At 39.4% G+C, this 10,392-nt stretch overlaps 1 protein-coding gene and 1 long non-coding RNA gene across 2 annotated transcripts in view; one reads left to right on the top strand and one right to left on the bottom strand.

Annotated features, from left to right (window-relative positions):
• sil1 (SIL1 nucleotide exchange factor) overlaps positions 1-5,385 on the top strand; it is a 14,227-nt gene extending 8,842 nt beyond the window's left edge. The window contains exons 8-10 of the mRNA XM_043704018.1: positions 2,305-2,401; positions 3,646-3,810; positions 4,257-5,385. Coding sequence (XP_043559953.1) covers positions 2,305-2,401; positions 3,646-3,810; positions 4,257-4,610 — 616 coding nt within the window. The 3' untranslated portion in view covers positions 4,611-5,385. The remainder of the gene's footprint in view (positions 1-2,304; positions 2,402-3,645; positions 3,811-4,256) is intronic.
• Positions 3,170-10,392, bottom strand: part of LOC122556813 — a 16,213-nt gene continuing 8,990 nt past the window's right edge. The window contains exon 2 of the long non-coding RNA XR_006313670.1: positions 3,170-4,524. This is a non-coding gene — a long non-coding RNA (uncharacterized LOC122556813). The remainder of the gene's footprint in view (positions 4,525-10,392) is intronic.

The following is a 10,392-nucleotide window of genomic DNA, read 5'->3' as shown; positions in this document are numbered from 1 at the left end:
TTAGCAAGGTTAGATCTCATGGAATACAGGGAGAACTAGCCATTTGGATACAGAACTGGCTCAAAGGTAGAAGACGAAGGGTGGTGGTGGAGGGTTGGTTTTCAGACTGGAGGCCTGTGACCAGTGGAGTGCCACAAGGATTGGTGCTGGGTCCCCTACTTTTTGTCATTTACATAAAATGATTTGGATGCCAGCAACGATGTACAGTTAGTAAGTTTGCAGATGACACCAAAATTGGAGGTGTAGTGGACAGCGAAGAGGGTTACCTCAGATTACAACAGGATCTTGACCAGATGGGCCAGCGGGCTGAGAAGTGGCAGATGGAGTTTAATTCAGATAAATGCAAGGTGCTGCATTTTGGGAAATCAAATCTTAGCAGGACTTATGCTCATGTTGCAGCTGTGAGGACATTGGTTAGGCCACTGTTGGAATATTGCATGCAATTCTGGTCTCCTTCCTATCGGAAAGATGTTGTGAAACTTGAAAGGGTTCAGAAAAGATTTACAAGGATGTTGCCAGGGTTGGAGGATTTGAGCTATAGGGAGAGGCTGAACAGACTGGGACTGTTTTCCCTGGAGCGTCTGAGGCTAAGGCGTGACCTTATAGAGGTTTACAAAATTGAGGGGCATGGATAGGGTAAATAAGCAAAGTCTTTTCCCTGGGCTCAGGGAGTCCAGAACTAGAGGGCATAGGTTTAGGATGAGAGGGGAAAGATAAGAGACCTATGGGGCAACTTTTTCACACGGAGGGTGGTACGGGTATGGAATGAGCTGCCAAAGGAAGTGGTGGAGGCTAGTACAATTGCAACATTTTAAGAGGAATTTGAATGGGTATATGAATAGGAAGGGTTTGGAGGGATATGGGCAGGGTGCAAGCAGGTGAGGCTAGATTGGGTTGGGATATCTAGGTCGGCATGGACGGGTTTACCGAAGGGTCTGTTTCCATGCTGTACATCTCTATGACTCTATGGTGAGACTGTTTATTTCCTTTGGCGTTTATCATCATTTTACAAACGTCCTTGTGCCATTAAGTATCAGGCCTAACTGACAGCAGCTTTCATTGGCTTTAACAATATAAATGTCACAAATGCTTGACTAGCTGAGTGCAGATTCACAAAGGTATTAAGTCTGCATCAAATTATAATGGTGAGTAATTCACTGAGTTATCCTTGCCACAAATAAATTAATTCTCACCATTAAGATATATGTACTTGAAACACTGTATTTTGCCAGTAAATCATCTGCCTTGGTTCAGTTGTAGCATTCTCCCCTCTTGTTAGGTTATGAGTTTGAGGTTCATTCCTGAGGTTTGATTAAATGATCAAGCTGATGATCGTTCTGTACTGGGGGAATTACTGAAATATGTTTTTTTAGGTTGTAAAGTCAAATAGAGGCCTGCCTATTCTCTCTCAAATGTACAATATATTGTGCTATATTTGGGGAAGGATGGATGGTCCTCTCTGATATTCTGGTCCTTATTTATCACTGAACCAACACCACTATAAAATAAGTGATTTAGTTATTATTCTTAATGCTATTTTCTGTAAGTGAGGGCTGCAGATGCTGGAGATCAGAGCTGAAAATGTGTTGCTGGAAAAGCGCAGCAGGTCAGGCAGCATCCAAGGAACAGGAGAATCGACGTTTCGGGCATAAGCCCTTCTTCAGGTTTATGCCCGAAACGTCGATTCTCCTGTTCCTTGGATGCTGCCTGACCTGCTGCGCTTTTCCAGCAACACATTTTCAGCTATTTTCTGTAACCTTCCAGTGTACAAATTTGCAGATGCATTTCTCTACACTTTTTTTTTTAAATGTATTTTGAGCTGCAAAGCCCTTTTGAGACAAGCTGAGATAAAGATTCCACTATTTGTGCATGTTCTTTCAAGTAAACAAGAAATAATGAACAAATTAACTAATGTACAACCTCTTTTGTTTAAAGGGGCCAATGTCTAATGAAAATCAACTTTTTAAATTTGGGTTTCCTTTCAAAATGTGGAGGTGATATATTCTAGCTCTTCTGGTAAGGCCTCTAAGTGTACCAGTGGAGACTGCATTATCACTCTGCACTGTATATATTATGTGCTTACCTTTAACTACTTTGACCCTGGATTTCTTACCAAACTTGTTTTGTGACGCATTGTATTTTTCCAGCCTAATAAATCTATGCTATTTATCAAGAACTTCTATGTAATTTGTATAAATGATCTCCAGTCTACTTTTCAGTACTCTGATCATGCAAATATTTCCCTTAATGCAACAGGATTTGAGAATCTATCTTATGTTAAAACTGTTTCTGATTTTTTGTTAGCAACCCAAAAGTTCAGATTGAGGCGATAGAAGCTGGGGCTCTACAGAAATTGTTGATATTGTTGGCAACGGATCAATCAATGGCAATGAAGAAAAAGGTATGGATAAAGAAAATTTCCAATTTTCAGCTGATGAAGGTGAATCTCTAGCAAGGCCAAGGTTGTGGCTTGTTTATTGAACTACTTGCTCAAAAACAAACGTCAGTTTAAAAAAAAAATAGCTTAATGTTAAAATGTACACAAGCCTGTTTAAGGATGTAAATTTTCATTTTATGTTATGGGAAGGGAAGAAAGAATGATCAAAGTTAGGTACATTTCTTAAGCACAAGTAACTCTTGATTCCTGTTACTTTGAAGTGCATTCATAAGACAGCACCATTTTTTAAGTATTGCTTTTTGGTCTTGCAATCGGCTTGAAAGACCATGAGACTGATTCCCACTGTTAGGTTATCAACTCATTTGGGGAAAAAAAAACTCATTACTCAATCTTTGATTTGGATTTGAATGGTGTAGAAGTAGGCTAAATAACTCCTTGTGCCTTTTCTTCCATTCAATTAGATTATGGTTAATTTGTACCTCCAACTACATTTAACTGTCTTTGTTCCAGATCCCCTAACAGCCATGTCTGACAGATATTGCTTAGCACAGTGCTAACATTTTCAGACATCTCAACATTTTGGCATGCAGGATTCTACATTTTCACTATATGTATATGGCTGCATCAAATCTAAATGCTGCCCCTCATTCTGGATTTAAACACCAGATGAATTGGTTTTCCTGTATATACCCATATACCAGATTCACTGTCTACCCCCTCAGTTTAACATTTTAAGCCATTTAATTCATAAGTATGCACTGAACTCCAAAATCAGAAAAGCTTTTTTTATTGGTGCCAAAAACTTAAGGCATTACTCAAGAACAGATCTGACTTACAGAACTGAAGCACAATTTCCTCTCTCCTACTCCTTGTTTTAGGTAGAAGCTGGTATCCAGTTAGCCTCCCCACACTGGGTTCCAGTTTTACATATTCACTTCATGATACCCTCCCTTTTATAGTCAAGTTTAAGGGCCCATTGGTGGAATACAGAATGTTTAATCTGAACACCATTTTCAAGTTGAGCTAATTCTGTAGGACAATTGATTTGAACTCTTAAAAAGGAAAGTTAGTAGACTACTAAGAAACCTTTCAACTATAATGCCCTTTTTTTTTTATTTTAACAGGGAGCCAAAACCCCAAGGCAGTGGGAAGTTGTAATTTGGAAAAGTAAGGAGGGAGAAGAACTGTAGATTTTCCAAAAGTGTCCATGGGTAAAATGTCTCCCTTATTTGTGCTTTTTTTTTCAGGCTCTCTTTGCGTTCTCATCATTGTTGCGCCATTTTCCATTTGCTCAGCAACAGTTTTTGAAACTTGGAGGCTTGCAGATACTTGGGCAGCTGTTTCAGGCAAAGGGAATGGAGTCCCTGCGTCTTCGAATCATGACTTTGCTCTATGACATGGTCATGGAGAAGGTGAGGAAACAGACTAAATTTTAGTGTTGGAAAAACTGGAATTTGCATCATGCTGACTTTTTAATCATGTATACAATTCTGACTCCTAACAGTCACCACTTTCTATTCTTGTTTTGAGTCATTTGTTCCACAATGATTTCAACTTTTTTTCCAGTTTAACAATGTTAAAGTCACATCCAGTTTGCTGCTTTTTGTTAGTATTCTTAATTCTGCTCTCTTGGATTGTTGACACAAATTGTAGATGCGGGTTAATGTTAAGATGCATAATGAGCTAGTTGAGGACAGTTGTTTGCTTTCACAAATCTTTTGTTCCAATGCAAACTGTAATCTTGCACTTTTAAATGTGGTCAAAACTTTGAGCTGAAGTACAAGGCAAGTAATTTACTGTAGCTTGATTATTAACTCCAGCTGAGTGAATATTCAATCTAGTTTGAATTCTTTCGCAGAAACTTATCCAAGGGACACAAGATGATAGTGTTCCACACCAGGAGAAATGTCGTCAATATGATGAGCTTAATTTGCTGCCTCTTATGCTGGAACAGGACTGGTGCACGATGGTTCCCAAGCTCTTGACATCCAGTGAACATGACACGAGGGAAAAAGTTTTACGGACCATGAACCTTATGATCTCATCCTGTAGGAGCGAGTACCAGGCTATACAGGGCCTGAGTTCCTTGCTGGACATGCTCCAATCAGAGTATGAGGGACTGGCTGCTGAAGAACAGAAAGAGGGTGAGACAGATGGTTACTTCCTGGGACTCTTAAACTCTGCCAATGACATCATTAAACAGCTGAAATAATAGGTGCAAGAAGCATCTGGAACCCATTTCAATGTGAACTTTTTTTAAACATTGAATTTGTGACAGTACATTATTGCGAAAGAATTTGCAGTAAATTCAAACCAACGGGAAATTCACCTGTTTCCTATCTTTGGAATATATTGCAATGCCTTGATGAAGTGTGAAAATAACATGGTTGGCTTAGTAAAGCCCTTTGTTATCCAAGTTACTCTGTTCACCTCTGTCTTTAAGAAGTTTGTGCACTTCATGCATATTTATTTGTTTTTGCTTTTCCTGAAATATGGAGTAAACTTGGCATTTATGAACCTGGTTAGGCATCAATAGATTTTTGAAGCTGCTTCCATTTGCATTTGGGTTTGAATATTCAATTCACTACCATCAAATTTTCTTTTGTGGGGTCAGCAAATATCCGTGCCAGACATGTTATAGATACCTAGTTCATTCAGGGGTCTTCCTGTTGATCTTGCTCATTATTGCTGTTCAGTAAATATTGCTCCTGATTTGGATCAGGAAGGCAGAGCTAGCAAATGGGTGACAACTTTAAATGACTTAGTGTCTAGTTACACTGAACTGTAACATTTAGAAAAGTTTTGAAGTGTTTAATACATGTTTTAAGAACATATGGAACATTTTTAATTTAAATTCTTCCAAACTTATTTGCCTTTAAAAATGCCTGTCTACTAAAATTTCACAATGACTTTCATCATTGGTGGAAATGTTTAGGGTACATCTTTCAGGTTTTATGTACCCAGAATAAAAATGTCATCTTAATGAATTGTTCTTGCATTCAATGAGCATCTTTCTCCCGAAGTTGGATTTCATAGCACTTCTGATTTGGTGCAGACTGATGTTTGGGAATTTAGGAACAGGAGTAGCTATTCACTAAGATCAATGATCTGGTTAAAGTCTATCTTCACCTTCTTCTGTTCCCCATAACCCTTTTGCTTACTATCCATCAAAATCAATATAACCTCTGCCTTGAACAAATTACAGAAAGCAGCAGAGACTGCATTATTGAGAAAAGAATGCCACAAGGTAATGACCTCCAATTTTTTTTCTCCTCAATCTGAGTTATACCCACAAGGAGAGAGAAAAACACAGACATGTTGTAATTGTAGCTGCATCTATCACTTTTCTAGTAGCTCATTCCACTCGTGAACCTTTTCTTTTTAAGATTGCCCCATGCCCTCTTTTTTTAAAATTTGTATCTATGCCCCTCATGATTTTAAACCTCAATACAGTGACCCCAGCCTCCTGTGCTGCTGTGAAAATAAGTCTCTGATTGGAAAGTTGTTTTTTTAATATTCAAACTTGCCATTCCTGGCGATATATAGCAGTGATAAAATTGGAATATAACAGCAGATGCAGGAATTTTCAGCAAATCAAGCAGAATTTATGGTAGAATAAATAGTTGACTTTTCTTTCTAGGTGTTGCCAGACTTGCAGCTAAGTTCCAGCACTTATCATTATTTGATTCCCAGCATGTTGTTTTGTTTTGGGCTGAAACGCTGCTTAATTTTCAAAATTATTGAATGTAGTTTAAAACGTCCATCTGTTTTAGTGTCTTGCCCATTACACACTTCTGTTTTAAACTTAATTATGTACTTTGAGGATTTTTGCAACTCCTCTAGAAGCAGAATTGTAGATGGCCAGATTTTCTCTAGCAGTTGAAGTGGTCCTTCAGCACATTGTGTTTGTCCACTCATCAAATATTAATCTATTCCAATCACATTTTCTAGCTTGTAGCCTATATTCTCCCATGACCTGGCCTTTTCAAATGTTCATCTAAATAGTTTGAGGTTTCTAGCCTTTTATCCAGGCTTTTTGGATGATAAATTCCAAATGCAGGCGGATCTCCTAATATGCATGTTTCATCAGCAAGAATTGGCAATGTGATTTGAGGAATTGTGAACGTTGTTTGGATAACACAGACTTTCTACTGAATGGCTATAGTGGTTTTCTGTAGTGCAATTCCCATACTGCTAGGTTGCAGAAGAACATAACTGTTGTGTTGTAGCAGAACAAGTTGTATTTGCAACTGAGTGAAAGTGTTTTCTCAAATCCCCTGCTTACATTAAAGTTATGACCTTCTTCTAAAGGGGAACGTTTCTCTTTATCTACCTAGCGAGTTTTGAGAAGATTTGTAGCTCAAGTTGAGGTTCTGTCCATTTACCTACTTGTCCATGCCCATCAGAACTTTGTACACCTCAATCAGTTTCCCCTACTCTGCTCTCAGTAAAACAAGCCCAGCTTCTCTTAATAGATGAATTATTTCAGTCCAGGTAATATCCCATATTGATTCTTAAACACCTTATCCACTTCTCTTACTGTCTTTAAAGATCTAGAAGTATGCACATGCAAGTTCCCTTCATCCTCTTGTATTTCTGAGGGTCCTATCATTCAATGTGTGTACTTTTTTTTGCCTGGTAGGTCCTTCCAAAATGTGTCACCTCACACTTCTTTTCAGGATTAAAGCTTATTTGGACTTCAGCTCATCTGACCAGACTGTTTGTTTATATTGTCCTGTAGTCTTAAGGACCCCCCCCATTTACTGCACCACTAATTTTTGCATTAGCTGTGAACTCACCAATCGTAGCTCTGATATTTGTGCCTAGATAATTAAAGTGGACAACAAACAGCAAGGGACCCAGCACTGAATCCACTGGACGTAGGATTCCAGTCACTAAAACAGTCTTTGACCACTACTCTCTGCTTCCTGCCACTAAGCCAATTTTGGATCTGATTTGCCAAATTTCCCTTGGTCCCATTGGCTGTTAGTTTCTTACACAGTCTTGCATGGCAGACTGGTTCAAAAACCTTACTGAAGTTCACGTAGACCATATCAATTGCACTACAGGGGTTCCCTGATTTACGAATGCTTCTACTTATGAACATTATCCTATATGGATATAATTTTAAAGATCTGACTTATAAATGTTTCCTGTACTTATGAACAACTATTACATGTTGTCCTGCATTGTGTTTTGATTTGCGTACAATTCAACTTGTGAATGGACTTAAGAACACAACCTGTTAACAACCAGGACTGCTTGAACACGTAGGTACCTCATCAAAAAATTCAGTCAACTTTATTAAACGTTATCTGTCCCTTACAAAGCCATGCTGACCATCCTTGACACTCCAAATGCAGATTGATTCTGTCCCTAATTGTTTTCCAAAATGTTTCCCTTCCACAGATATTAGACTCGCTGGCTTGTAGCTTCCTGGTGCAACCCTACTGCCCTTCTCAATTAATATGTTAGGATTTTTGACATTAGCAACCCTGTAGCATCCCTACTTTGGCCAGAGAGGATTTGAAAATTAATGTCAAAGTCCCTGCAATCTCCACTGACTCCCACAGCAGCCTGAGGATTTATTCATCTTCAAGCCTAAAATCGTAAATAATTCTCTCTCCATACTAATTCATTTTCAAATACCTCACAGAACCCCTCTCCAATTCTATATCTACATTATCATTCTCTAGTAAGTACAGATGCAAAGTAATAATTTAAAGCTACAGCTTCTGGCTACACTCTGATTGCCACTTTGGTCTTTAAAGGGCCTACTCTTTCCCTGGTTATTCTTTTACCCTAATATACTCTTAAAATGCCTTTGCATTTTTCTTAACATTATCCACCAGTGTATTTTCATGTCCCATTTTCACTCTCCTAATGTATTTTTTAAACCACGTCCTGAACTTTCTGTAATTCTCAAGAGCATTTGCTATTCTAAGACTTTGGTATATACCCTAAGTTGCATTTTTTTCCCTCAACTGATCCTGTACATCTATTGAAATCCAAGATTCTGTGGTTTAGTGGGTCCCACCCGTCACCTTCATAAGAACTTAAAATTTAAGTCTAGTACCACAACCCATCTTATAGGAGCTTCTATATGTTGACTTAAAAAGCTCTCCTGGACACATTTTAAGATTTCTGTCCCCTCTTAGTATTCCAGGCTTTGTCTATCCCAGTTAATATTCGGGATGTTGAAATCCCCTCCTTTAATTACTCTTTATTTAAAAAAAACTTAAGATACAATACAGCATAGGAACAGGTCCTCTGGCCCACCAAACCTGCACCGATTCCTAATCCTTATTTAGACCCACTACTTATTACCCAGATGCGATTTCTGTCTCTGTTCGCCTCCTATTCATGCCTGTCAAGATACTCCTTTTGACTACGTATCCATCTTTCTCTTTCTCTGTCTCCCTCACTGGGAATCTATACTACATTAGCAGCAAAATGATTTCACTTTCTGTTTTTAAGTTCCACCCATATAGTGAAATTTGAGAAACCTTCCAAGATATCATTTCTCCTCACTGCAGTGCTTGACTCCTTGACTGATCTTGCAACACCACCTTCTCTTTTACATTCCTCCTCGTCCAATCTCCACTAAAGATTCTATATCAGCTTCCAGTCCTGTACCTCAACACATCTCCAGGATGGGGAAAGAAACTGCAGGGGATGGGCACAATTGAAATGTGGAACAGCTACTGCGTGTCCTTGATAAATATGTACCTGTCAGGCAGGGAGAAAGTGGTCAAGTGAGGGAACATTGGTTTACTAAAGAAGTTGAATCTCTTGTCAAGAGAGGAGGCTTATGTAAAGATGAGACTTGAAGGCTCAGTTAGGGTGCTTGAAAGTTAGCAAGGAATGACCTAAAGAAAGAGCTAAGAACCAGGAGAAATCTTTGGCAGGTAAGATCAAGGAAAACCCTAAAGCTTTCTACAGGTATGTCAGGAATAAAAGAATGACTAGAGTAGGATTAGGGCCAGAAGTTGGTACTGCAGATACTGGAGATTAGAGTGGTGCTGGAAAAGCACAGCAGTTGGACTGCATCTGAGGAACAGGAAAATCGATGTTTTGGGCAAAAATCCTTCAAAGTTCTTTGAGAAGGTGATCAAACTGGTGGATGAGGGTAAAGCAGGTGATGTGGTGTATATGGATTTCAGTAAAGCGTTTGATATGGTTCATCGCAGTTAGCTACTGCAGAAAATATGGAGGCATGGGATTGACGGTGAATTAGCGCTTTGGATCAGAAATTGGCACGCTGCAAGAAGACAGAGTGGTGGTTAATGGTAAATATTCAACTTGGAGTTCAGTAACTAGTGGTGTACCGCAAGGATCTGTTTTGGGGCCACTGCTGTTTGATGACCTGGATGAGGATGGGTTAGTAAATTTGCAGATGACACTAAAGTTGGTGGACTTAATAGTGCTGAAGAATGTTGGAGGTTATAGAGGGACATAGATAAGCTGCAGTGCTGGGCTGAGAGGTGGCAAATGGAGTTTAATGCTCAAAAGTGAGGTGATTCACTTAGGAAGGAGTAATAGGAAGGCAGAGTACTGGGCTAATGGTAAGATTCCTGGTAATGTGGATGAACAGAGAGATCTGTGTCCGTGTGCATAAATCCCAGAAGGTTGTCACCCAGGTTAATAGGGTTCTTCCCAAGACTTGGGTAAAGTGGGTCACCCACCCCCATCACACTCACCAAATCATTCATAATAGCTGTTTAATTTAATTAGTTGCTTAGTATTACATTTAAACAATCTAATATTTAGTAAAAATTACCAAAGGGAAGGGAGCCCGCAGCTCTCAGCAAGCAGGAACCCCTCCCCTACCCTCTCCAGCTGCAGCAGAGGCGTCCACAGCCGCCCCGGGGGACTTACCTACAGTGACAAGCCTTGTGGAGATGATCTCCAAGCTGGACGCGAAGATCGATGCTTTTATCGAGGAGTCCCGAAATCGATGGGACTCACTCTCGGCCGCGCTGCAGAAGCACGAC

Source organism: Chiloscyllium plagiosum, chromosome 14, assembly GCF_004010195.1.
Source record: "Chiloscyllium plagiosum isolate BGI_BamShark_2017 chromosome 14, ASM401019v2, whole genome shotgun sequence".
NCBI classification, from domain to species: Eukaryota; Metazoa; Chordata; class Chondrichthyes; order Orectolobiformes; family Hemiscylliidae; genus Chiloscyllium; species Chiloscyllium plagiosum.
Note: the sequence above shows the minus strand (reverse complement) of the source record. Positions and strands in the feature narration are given on the sequence as shown.